Source organism: Rhineura floridana, chromosome 10, assembly GCF_030035675.1.
Source record: "Rhineura floridana isolate rRhiFlo1 chromosome 10, rRhiFlo1.hap2, whole genome shotgun sequence".
NCBI classification, from domain to species: Eukaryota; Metazoa; Chordata; class Lepidosauria; order Squamata; family Rhineuridae; genus Rhineura; species Rhineura floridana.
The window spans coordinates 52,422,433-52,435,179 of NC_084489.1; the positions used below are offsets into that span (position 1 = coordinate 52,422,433).

A 12,747-nucleotide genomic window follows, 5' to 3' on the forward strand; every position below is an offset into this window, starting at 1 on the left:
GAAAAACAGCTAGTTAACATTGCAAACAGATGCAGTTAGCTATACAGCATGGGACAAAGTGATATTTGATACAACCAAATTCCCCAATTATTAAGCCAAACATACAATATCCCTAGTCATGTAGTACTTTCCAGCATTGTCCTTTTCTGAATAAAAAGCACCTGTAATATAGAATCAATTAAGCTCTGTATATAAAAACATTTTCATTCACTTTTAACATCTAGCATGGTGCACCCAGGGATTTATTTTCAGAGATAATGTGTTCAGAGTTCCAACTGTTGTTATATCAGCAGCATAATCAAAATCTCCAGCAATGCTGTGGACATAATATATCTCGACTTCAGCAAAGCTTTTGACAAAGTGCCCCATGATATTCTGATTGGCAAGCTAGCTAAATGTGGGCTGGATGGAACAACTATTAGATGGATCCACAGTTGGCTCCAGAATCATACTCAAAGAGTGCTTATCAGTGGTGCCTTCTCAAACTGGGAGGAAGTAAAGAGTGGGGTACCACAGGGCTCAGTCCTGGGCCCAGTGCTCTTCAACATTTTTATTAACTTGGATGAGGAGGTACTGAACATGCTTATCAAATTTGCAGATTATACAAAATTGGGGGGCATAGCTAATACCGTGGAAGACAGAAACAAAATTCAAAGGGACCTTGATAGGCTGGAGTATTGGGCTGAAAACAACAGAATGAAATTCAACAGGGATAAATGCAAAGTTCTACACTTAGGAAAAAGAAACCAAATGCACAGTTATAAGATGGGGGATATTTAGCTCAGCAGTATGACATGTGAGAAGGATCTTGGAATTGTCATTGATCACAAGCTGAATATGAGCCAACAGCGTGATGTGGCTGCAAAAAAGGCAAATGCTATATTAGGCTGCATTAACAGAAGTATTGTTTCCAAATCGCGTGAAGTACTAGTTCCTCTCTATTCAGCACTGGTTAGGCCTCATCTTGAATACTGTGTCCAGTTCTGGTCTCTGCACTTCAAGAAGGATGCAGACAAACTGGAACAGGTTCAGAGGAGGGCAACAAGGATGATCAGGGGACTAGAAACAAAGCCCTATGAGGAGAGACTGAAAGAACTGGGCATGTTTAGCCTGGAGAAGAGGACTGAGGGGAGATATGATAGCACTCTTCAAGTACATGAAAGGTTGTCACATAGAGGAGGGCCGGGATCTCTTCTCGATCGTCCCAGAGTGCAGGACACGGAATAATGGGCTCAAGTTGCAGGAAGCCAGATTTCGACTGGACATCAGGAAAAACTTCCTGTTAGAGACATATGACAATGGAACCAATTACTTAGACTGGTAGTGGGCTCTCCGACACTGGAGGCATTCAAGAGGCAGCTGGTCGGCCGTCTGTCGGGAATGCTTTGATTTGGATTCCTGCATTGAGCAGGGGGTTGGACTTGATGGCCTTGTAGGCCCCTTCCAACTCTACTATTCTATGATTCTATGATCTCTATTATTTGTTACTGTTACAATGGATTTTGTCAGTGGTATGAAGATGTTTATGTTTTTGCATGCAAAGCAAGTATTTCCCCTAGCACAGGAGTTCCCAAACTGTGGTTTGCGGACCACCAGTGGCCTGCAAGCTTCATTCAGGTGTGTCTGTAAAAGTACATTTAAAAATCATATGGCATCTAGCATTACAATTGCTACAACAGGCAGAAAAATAATTAAGTGGTCCATGGAGAAAAACGTTTGGGAACCACTACCCTAACAGATCCCCTGGTGGCAAACAAAATTCTGAATCTTATTTCCAACAATGACAGGCAATTACCTTAAGCTTACTGCCATCCAGCTGAAAAAGACATTCCCCATTTATGTTTTGGGATCTGAATTCAGGAACATACTGTTCAAAATTCAGGCTCATTAACCAGTTGGAAACTTGATGCACACTCCATTCCTGAACGGTGCGATTTGGGGGCTGGCTATGCTTGGGAGACTGTCCATCATCAAGGATCTGTAACAAAAATAATTCAGAAAGAACAGGATAAGAGTGTCATCATTTCATGGCAGAGGCATCATAGCAGCACACCTTCCAATGTTACTTCAAAGCGCTATGTATTTATTTGCAGTATATGCAATATCATAAACACTAGTTTGGCTAGAGTCCATACAGTTCAAAATGTCCATCTAGTGCAACAGATACAAAGTATAATAAATCAAATGGGTCAGTGGAAATACATAGGGATGATATCCTGTTGTTTACCAAAGTAAGGTTTTCTTATTCCAAGTTTTAATTGCTTTGTACTGCCTGGAGAGAAGCAAGCATTTGGAAAATGTCCTTTTGATGCTGAGAACTAAGGTCTAACTGTCATTTTACTTTTTTTATCAAAGTTGACATGTGCCAATTGAAGCCAAGTAAATTTGGCATAGTGAAAATTTCATTTGAATATGGTCTTCTCGTGGTTGGAGACGGTACCATCTCAGGAAGTTCACCCTAATGTGCTATATACCAACTCTTACCATGAGAGGGCGCATTTCAATAAAATACCACGTTGCATGATAACGATTTTCACACTTCAAAAAGTAGCAAGTCAGATATGAGAGTTCCTCTGCTGGGTTGCATAAATGTGATATAAATGTGATTTTGCAGCTTCTCTTCAGATGTGAGAATGACCAGAGAACCATGCCTTGTACCCAGCAAATATGAGTCTACCTGTTAGAATATAAAAGCCCCGCTGGGTTAGACCTAAGATTAATCTAGTCTAGCATTCAGTTTCCCACAGTAGCCAACAAGGTGCTACTCGGAAGCCCACAAGCAGAAAATCAAGGCAATAGCAATCGCCTGCTGTCTGACAACTGGTATTCAGTTGCATACTGCCTCTGAATCTGGAGGCTGTATATAGTCATCCTATCTTGTAGCTATTGGCAGACTACACCCCATGGGGTGTAGTGGTTAGATTGTCAGACTAGAAACTGGGACAGCAGGGTTCAAATCCCATCTCAGCCATGAAACACACTTGGGCCAATCACAGTCTCTTAGCCTAACCTACATCACTTATTGTGAGCATTAAATGGAGAGGAAGAGAACCATGTATGCCACCTTGAGCTAATTGGTGGAAGATAGTATTATACAGCCACGAGAGTGGCTATATACTATAGCCAGCATGGATTTTTTATTTATTGTTTTATTTATTTATTTATTGAATTTATTAGTTGCCCATCTGGCTGGTTATCCAGCCACTGGGCGACATACAAAATAGACATACAAATACATTAGACATTAAAAATCTGAAAACAATGATAATAAAATCTACCCCACCCCAAAAACATGCCTGAAGAGCCAGGTCTTCAAGGTCCAGCGGAAGCTCATCATAGAAGGGGCATGACGGAGATCATGTGGGAGAGAGTTCCACAGGGTTAGGGCCACAATTGAAAAAGCCCTCTCCCTAGTCCTCACCAGTCTGGCTGTTTTGACTGATGGGATGGAGAGAAGGTCTTTTGAGGCTGATCTTGTTGGGCGGCATAGCTGATGATGCTGGAGGTGCTCCTTCAGATAGACTGGGCCGAAACCGTACAGGGATTTAAAGGTCAAAACCAACACCTTGAATTGGGCCCGGCAAGCAACTGGTAACCAGTGCAACTCTTTTAGAACTGTAGTGATGTGATCTCGCCAGCGGCTGCCTTTAATCAGGCACGCCGCCGCATTCTGTACCAGTTGCAGCTTCCGGACCATTTTCAAGGGTAGCCCCACGTAGAGCGCATTACAGTAGTCTAGGCAAGAGGAGACCAGGGCATGTACCACCGATGGGAGCAGATGATTGGGAAGGTAGGGGCGTAGCCTCTGTATCAGATGTTGATACAGCGCTGCCCGGCTCACAGCCGAAATCTGAGCTTCCATGGACAGCTGGGAGTCGAGGATGACCCCCAGGCTGCGGACCTGGTCTCTCAGGGGCAATTGTACCCCATTGAGCACCAGGTCCAAATCCCCCAACCTTCCCTTGTCTCCCACAAACAGTACCTCGGTTTTGTCAGGGTTCAGCTTCAACTTATTCCTTCCCATCCAGCCACTCACTGACTCCAGGCACTTGGACAGGATTTCTACAGCCAACCTCGGTGAAGACTTGAATGAGAGATAGAGCTGCATGTCATCTGCATATTGGTGACACTGCAGCCCAAATCTCCTGATGACAGCCCCCAGCAGCTTTATATAGATGTTAAATAGCATCGGGGAGAGGATGGAACCCTGTGGCACCCCATAAGTGAGAGGCCAAGGGACCGAAACCTTATCCCCCAATGCCACTCTTTGGTGCCTACCAGAGACGAAGGAATGGAACCACTGCAGTACAGTGCCCCCTATGCCTAACCTCTCCAGGCGGTCCAGAAGGATACCATGGTCTACGGTATCAAAAGCCGCTGAGAGATCCAGGAGGACGAGGAAGGTGCATTCACCCCTATCCAACGCTCTCCTCATATCATCCACCAAGGCGACCAAGGCTGTTTCAGTCCCATGTCCAGGCCTGAAGCCTGACTGAAATGGATCCAGATAATCCGCTTCCTCTAAATGTGCTTGCAACTGCTTCGCCGCCACCCGCTCAACCGCCTTGCCCAAGAATGGTAAGTTTGAGATTGGGCGAAAGTTGTTCAAATCTTGAGGATCCAAGGAGGGCTTCTTTAAAATTGGTTTTATTACTGCCTCCTTGAGGGCTGATGACATTACGCCCTCTTCCGAGGATGCATTTACCACCGCCTTGATCCCCTCGCCCAGTCTATCTTTGCAGCTCATAATGAGCCACGACGGGCAAGGGTCGAGTAAGCAGGCGGTTGGCCTTAAGGCTGAAAGCACCTTTTCCACTTCATCAGAAGGAAGAAGCTGGAACTGATCCCACACCACTGGAGAACCACATTCCACCATGTTAAATTAAAAATATCCCCCATGCCAGTCTGCTGCTTCCCATAAACTCATTTCAAACCAAAATCTTATAAAACATAGTGTTGAGCTCAGAACCGCTTGCCATATGCTCAGAGGCGCATCATACCAAATTCTTCCAAGCTACACAGGAAGTGGATTGGACTTTGAAAGACCAACCCAAATTGTGTTTGCATTTTGACAAATTTGTAGGGAGTACAGTATCTCACAGAAGTCTCCTGCTCTCCTGGTGTATTCGCTATAGCTGCCCAATTTCCCCACTTTTTAAAGTTTGATAGAAATATATTTTGGCTATAGGTATGTTCTTAAACCGCAAGGATTTTTTGCTTATTAATGAATAAAAAGATATCATCATCATCATCCTTCTAAGCTAGTGGCTATCACTCCATCTCATGGTAGCCAATTCCATACATTAATAAGGTGTTGTGTAAAGAAGTAATTTTCTGTTGTCTGTCCAATCTGGACATGAAAAATCAGACCTTATTTCCCAGGATCTATCAGTGACTTTGAAAAATTCCCAAACACAAAAGAAAGAGCTTTCAAAGGATAAAAATTAGGATAAGGATAAGGGGGGGGAGGTGGAGAGAGGCATGCATGAGCTTCAACCTGAAAATCTGCTACACATAAGGAAAATACCAGTCGAAAACGAGAAAAGAAATGGCTCTGTAAAACAAATCCCTGCAAAATATTTCATTATTAGTCTCACCTCATCATCAATCATATCCAAGCTCTGAGAGAGGCAGCAATAGAAAATGGGAAAAAAGACATGAACACCAATGCAAAACATTTACAACTGTTGAAACAATTTGGGGGATCATCAGGAAACTGGTGACGACAACAATGAAGCAATTATCCATCTGTTAGAAACTAGAACAGAAGTACTTTTCTATTTAGGGCCTGATAAGATATAATTGAGCTAGTTTTTAGTTACTCGTGCACTCAAACAAACTGGATTTATCTGAGCATTTTTCAGTACAGGATGGAGATATCATGATGGCTCCACTGGCTGAAACCATCCTCAACCAACCTATGGTTATGTACCCTTCCTGAGACCAAGAGGACTGGAATTTCCCCCAGTAGTTAAACTTAATATCAGAGGTCACTGCTTTTTATGGGAGGGAATCGGCCTTGGTCGCCCTGATGGGAGAAGGACCTGTATCGGGAGAAGGACAGGGGAGTGCAACCCTGTTATTCTTACTTGATCTTTTGGCAGCTTTTGATACCATTGACCATGGTATCCTTCTGGGCCAACTTAGTGAGATGGGTATCGGAGGCACTGTTTTACAGTCTGATCCTATCTCCAGGGTCGTCTTCAGAGAATAGCACTGAATGATTGTCTTTCAGCCTCCTGGCAGTTGTGCTATGGGTACTGCAAGGTACCATCTTGTTCCCCCATGCTGTTTAACATCTATATGAAGACCTTGGGAGTAGTCATCAGGAGATTTGGGGCGAGGTGTCAGCAATACACTGATGATATCCAGTTCTATTTCTCTGTAACATCTGAAACGGGAGAGGCCGTGCAAGCCCTGGACCGCTACCTGGACTCAGTGGTGGGATGGATGAGGGCCAATAACCCGAGTCTGAATCCTAGCAAGACGGAAGTGATGTGGGTTGGTGATTCCTGAGGTCAGATAATTGGTCAATTGTCTGCTTTGGATGGGGTCATATTCCCTCTGAAAGAATAGGTTCGTAGTCTGGGTGTGCTCCTGTATCCAGCTTTGTCGCTAGAGGCCTAGGTGACCTCCATGGCTAAGAGTGCCTTTTACCAGGTTTGGCTGGTAAGACAGTTGTGGTGGTTTCTGGACTGGGATAGCCTAAACACTGTTGTCCATGCACTGGTAACCTCCAGGCTGGATTACTATAATGCCCTCTATGTGGGGCTGCCCTTGAGGTTGGTCCAAAAGCTGCAGCTGGTGCAAAATGCGTTTCTGCAATTACTCACTGGGGCAGGGTATTGCCAACATGTCACCCTGCTGCTGAAAGAATTGCACTGGCTACTCATTAACTACCAGGCCAGCTGCAAGATTCTAGGTTTGGTGTACAAAGCCCTATGCAGCTTGGGACCAGGATACCTGAAAAATTGTTTTATCCCTTATATACCTAGTTGATCACTGCACTCTGCAGGTGAGAGCCTCTTGCAGATACCTTCTTATCAAGAGGTCCATTCCACACAACACAGGAAGTGGACCTTTAGCATTGTGGCACCGACACTTTGGAATTCCCTCCCCTTAATTATTAGACGAGCACCATTGCTGTTATCTTTTCAGCTACTATTAAAGACCTTCCTCTTTCAACAAGCTTTTTAAGGAGAGACCTTATCCTAGTCTGCATCTGTGCTGGAAGTGCTTTTTAAGATTTTTTAATTATTTTTTTTAAAAGATGTTTTGTTTTAAACTGTTTTGAAAGGTGTTTTGTTTTAATATGTTTTAAAGTCATTTGTTTTTAAGATGTTTTAGAGTGCTTTTAGTGTTTTTGTTTGCCGCCCTGGGCTCCTTCTGGGAGGAAGGGTGGGATATAAATAAATAAAATTAACCTTGGAAGTGTTGACTGTATGGATGGGGGAAGGCTTCCTAAACCATCCCTGGAAATGGGCAGCCACCAGTGGGTTAACTCATATATACATATGCTTTGAAGTATGTATATATAGGGCAGCAATGAAATAGCAGGAAAGTGACTGGCTTTTAAATGTGGTTTTATTCTGTTGTACACCGCCCTGAGAGCCTGTTGCTAAAGGGCGGTTTAAAAGTGCAATAAATAAAAAATAAATAAATAAATAAATAACATCGAGCTGAACATGCTTTATTCGCATTTATATCAAAGGAGCAACTGTACTTAACTGTGTATTGGATTGCAGCAGCTGATGTTCTAGCATAAGAGAGCACATTTAAATGCAAGGTGGAAAGGCTGAATAGTGTTTCTACACCACAATCCTAAACACACTTTCATGGGAAGTTAGTTTTACAGCCTTTCTTCCATGCAATATGTTTAGGATTGATGTATCAAGGGACAAGACTCTAGTGTCAACGGACAAGGCACAAAGAGTAACATAATTAATTAGTTAGGGATGCAATCAATGAGCCATTTACTCCACACTAGCCCAATTTAAATAAGCAGAGGATGGCATGCAATGTCTGATGCATTCTGATACGAAGTTTGTTGTTATGTGCCTTTAAGTCAATTAGGACTTATGGTGACCGTATGAATCAGCGACCTCCAAGAGCATTGTTATAAACCACCCTGTTCAGATCTTCTAAGTTCAGGTCTGTGGCTTCCTTTATGGAATCGATCCATATCTGGTTTGGTCTTCCTCTTTTTCTACTCCCTTCTGGTTTTCCCAGCATTATGGTCTTTTCTAGTGAATCATGGCTTCTCATTATGTGTCCAAAGTATGATAACCTCAATTTTATCATTTTAGCTTCTAAAGATAGTTCTGGTTTAATTTGTTCTAACATCCAATTATTTGTCTTTTTCGCAGTTCATGGTATGCAAACATTTCTCCTCCAACACATTTCAAATGCATTGATTTTTCTCTTACCCACTTTTTTCACTGTCCAACTTTCACATACATACACAGAGATCGGGAATACCATGGTCTGAATGATCCTGACTTTAGTGTTCAGTGATACATCTTTGCATTTGAGGACCTTTTCTAGTTCTCTCATAGCTGCCCTCCCCAGTCCTAGCCTTCTTCTGATTTCTTGACTATTGTCTCCATTTTGGTTAATGACTGTGCCAAGGTATTGATAATCCTTGCCAGGTCAATGTCCTCACTGTCAACTTTAAAGTTATGTAAATCTTCTGTTGTCATTACTTTAGTCTTCTTGACTCTTCAGCTGTAGCCCTGCTTTTGTGCTTTCCTCTTTAACTTTCAAAAGCATTCATTTCAGACCATTAGTTTCTGCTAGTAGTATGGTATTGTCTGCATATCTTAAATTATTGATATTTCTCCCTCCAATTTTCACACCTCCTTCATCTTGGTCCAATCCCACGTTCCGTATGATATGTTCAGCATACAGATTAAACAAATAGGGTGATAAAATACACCCATCTCACACCCTTTCCGATTGGGAACCAATTGGTTTCTCCATATTGATACGAGGTTTACTCCATCATAAAGCAAGCCAACTGGCACAGCACATGACTAGCAACTTCATGGGATATATCCATTTCTGTGGGATCAATTTTTCACATGAGGAAGCTCTCTGTACATTCAAAACTAGCAGTCAGGGAGGAGGCAAAGTTAGAACCTTTGCCTTGACATGCTTGTTGTGCAGAGCTTGGAAAAGTTACTTTTTTAAACTACAACTCCCATCAGCCCCAGCCAGCATGGCCACTGGATTGGGCTGATGGGAGTTGTAGTTCAAAAAAGTAACTTTTCCAAGCTCTGTTGTTGTGTATGTACTGAAGAGAAGTAGTGCATTCAAACAAAACGTTCTGAAACCTGCAGAATGAAGTGGTGTAGTCTAGCAATACAAAGTGTACCATTGGTCTCACCTGAAAGGTGATTTTCATAGGAGTGGGCCATCACTACAGGTAATAGCTCCACCTATCGTGCGAAGGCAAGAATGTTTTTGAAGTCAAGACTAGGGGCGTCAGGCCCCTCCCACTCTCCAGTTCATTCGTGGCGAGTCTAAAAAGAAATATCTAAAAATACAAGAACAAGGCCAACAGGCCCGCCAGGAAAATAACACAATAGTCACATGCATAATAACATGACTCTAACATAACAATATAACAGAACTAAAAGTCTTGACTTCACTCTTACATTTAAATATAATAGCGTAACAATAATATGTAACTGATTAGAAAATATGTAACCCATTAGAAAATATCTAGTCATCCTCCAACTGGGAGGGCCGTGATGGCCCACTCCTATGAAAATCACCTTTCAGGTGAGACCAATGGTACATTTTCCCTATGAGTCCGGCCATCACTACGGGATGTACCAAAGCAGCCCATATAGGGAGGGACCACCCACGTGTTAATCCTTATTAAGAACCTGTTGCAACACTCGTCTGCCGAAAGAGGCGTCAGCAGAGGCATAACGATCAATTTTATAATGCCTTATAAACAAGTGTGGGGTAGACCAGACTGCAGCCCTACAAATATCGGCAACAGGAGCATTAGTGGCAAAAGCAGCCGAAGTGGCAGCTGACCTGGTAGAATGAGCCGTTATACTAGCTGGAACTGACAGCTTCAGAGACTCATATGCTAAAGTAATACATGCCCTTAACCAACGGGATAAGGTAGGATTGGATACTTTATGCCCCATAGACCTTGGATGAAAGGATACAAACAGAGACTCCGTTCGTCGAATCTCTTGGGTCCTAGACAGGTAGGTCTTGAGAGCCCTCCGGACATCTAACGAATGCCAAGCCTTCTCGAGAGGATGGGTAGGATTCGGGCAAAAGGAAGGCAAAACAATGTCCTGGTTGCAATGAAAGACTGAATCGACCTTGGGACGGAAGGATCAGTCTTCAGCACAACAGAATCCTTATGGAAGACGCAGAGGTGTCGAGCAGAAGACAATGCGCCCAACTCCGAAATGCGTCTGGCAGATGTGATTGCGATCAGGAACACGACCTTGAAGGACAGCATACGTAGGGGCACAGTCCCGATGGGTTCAAACGGAGGGCGCTGGAAAGCCTGCAGAACTTTTGGCAAACTCCATGAGGGGAACCGATGGACAACAGCCGGAGAACGTAGGGCGACTCCCCTCAAAAAACGTTTGATGAACGGATGTGAGGAAATATGATCTCCAGGAGAGGACACTGAGAGAATGGACGACAGAGTGGACGCGTGTTGACGTAGAGTGTTGGGTCGAAGTCCCATCATAAATCCGCTATGGAGATATTGCACCACCTGATGCATAGTGGCCTGAGATGGATCGTGGTGGTGGGACTGGCACCACTTGGAGAAAGCCACCCAAGTATGTTGATAAATACGAGTGGTAGATGGTCTTCTCGAGGCTAAAATAATATCAATCACAGCGTCAGACAGTCCAGCTGACCTCAAATGTCCCCGTTCAAACGCCACGCTGTTAGATTGAACCAAGTAGGGTCCTGGTGCCATACTGGACCCTGGGATAGAAGGTCTGGCCTGACTGGAAGTGTCCAAGGATCCATCATTGACATTGCCAGAAGATCTGAGAACCACGGTCGGCGTGGCCAAAATGGTGCTATCAGAACCAGCTGTGCCCTCTCGGTTCGCGCCTTCCTCAAGGTTTCGGCTAACAATGGTATGGGAGGAAAGGCGTACAAGAGACCGTCTGGCCATGGTGTTATCAGAGCATCCACTGCTTCCGCTGTTGAGTCCAGGTATCGGGCAAAGTACCTGGGAAGCTGGCAATTGCGACTGGAAGCAAACAGGTCGACTGAGAGGACGCCGAACCGACACTGGAGACGATGGAAAATGGCTGGATGAAGTTTCCATTCTCCCAGAAAGACCTGTTGTCTGCTGAGCCAGTCTGCTGTCACATTCTAAATCCCTCTGAGATGTTCTGCTTTCAGGCTTTGTAGATGTTGTTCTGCCCAGACAAAGATGAGGGAGGCTAAGTCCTGCAGTGGACGAGACCTGGTGCCCCCTTGTCTGTTCAAATGTGATTTTACACACGTGTTGTCTGTTCAAATGAGCACATGGTCCAAAGGGAACAGAGACTGAAAATGACGCAGAGCTAAATGGACAGCCTTTAGCTCCAGCCAGTTGATGCTTTGAGATTGCTCTGCGGTGGACCAACCCCCCTGGACGTACTGGGAGTTGCAATGGGCTCCCCAGCCTATGAGGCTGGCATCTGGGGTTACAATCGTTCTGCGGGGTTCTCTGAACAACGTGCCCTTGGAGAGGTGTTGAACCTTGGTCCACCAGCGGAAGGAGAGGCGCAGTGCGGGGCTCAGATGAACTTTGTGATGGTTGGAGCTGGTAATGTCCTGTTGAAAGGGCAGCAGAGTCCATTGAAGGTGCCGAGTGTGGGCTCGAGCCCATGGCACAATGTGGATTGTAGAGATGAACATTCCGACCGCCCTGGCGAGAAGCATGACGTCTGCGGATGTTTGTTGCATCAGGGACCTTGCGATGCTCGTGATGGCAGTGATGCGATCTGGAGACAGGAAGACCATTGCCTGCAGGGTGTCCAACATTGCCCCTAGATGTAGTAGGCGTTGGGTTGGTTGAAGGTGGCTTTTGTCGAAGTTGACAAGCCAACCGTAGGTCTGCAAAACATTGAGGGTGATCGTTAAATGATGATGAGCCAGCTCCTCAGACTTGGCCCATATTAGCAGATCATCCAGATATGGGTAGAGGTGAACCCCTTGGGTCCGGAGATAAGCCACTAGGATGAGTAGCACTTTGGTAAACACTCTTGGAGCAGAGGAGAGACCGAATGGCATCACTCTATATTGAAAGTGCTGGTGGCCAAAAGCAAACCGAAGAAACTTTCTGTGGGCTATGCAAATGGGCACATGGAGATACGCTTCCTTAAGGTCAATAGAAGCCAGGAAGTCTCCTTCATGTAAACTCTCTGTAATGGAGTGGAGTGATTCCATTTTGAACCTGCGATATGTTACAAAGCGGTTGACAAACTTGAGGTCCAATACCGCCCTCCATGATAAATCTCATTTTGGTACAGTAAATAGGAGGGAGTACACCCCTTCCGACCTCTCAGTTGTGGGGACTGGCTCTATTGCTGCTATGTCCAAGAGGTGGTGCATAGCTGTCTGCATGATTCTGTGCCTGGCTGGTGCCCTTGGACAAGGGGACGGATGGAATCTGTCTGGTGGGGTTGCCCAAAACTCTATGGCATAGCCATAACTGAAAAGGTCCCTGATCCAGGAGACCGTAGTGAGGCGCAACCAACGGTC

General features: G+C 44.6%; 2 protein-coding genes across 4 annotated transcripts in view; one reads left to right on the forward strand and one right to left on the reverse strand.

Moving 5' to 3' along the window:
- LOC133365215 (serum paraoxonase/arylesterase 2-like) overlaps positions 1 to 12,747 on the forward strand; it is a 60,561-nt gene that overhangs the window by 42,719 nt on the left and 5,095 nt on the right. The window lies entirely within an intron of this gene.
- PPP1R9A (protein phosphatase 1 regulatory subunit 9A) overlaps positions 1 to 12,747 on the reverse strand; it is a 244,006-nt gene that overhangs the window by 9,258 nt on the left and 222,001 nt on the right. For all 3 annotated transcript variants that reach the window (XM_061586772.1, XM_061586771.1, XM_061586773.1), the window contains one exon: positions 1,796 to 1,978. In XM_061586772.1, coding sequence (XP_061442756.1) covers positions 1,796 to 1,978 — 183 coding nt within the window. The remainder of the gene's footprint in view (positions 1 to 1,795; positions 1,979 to 12,747) is intronic.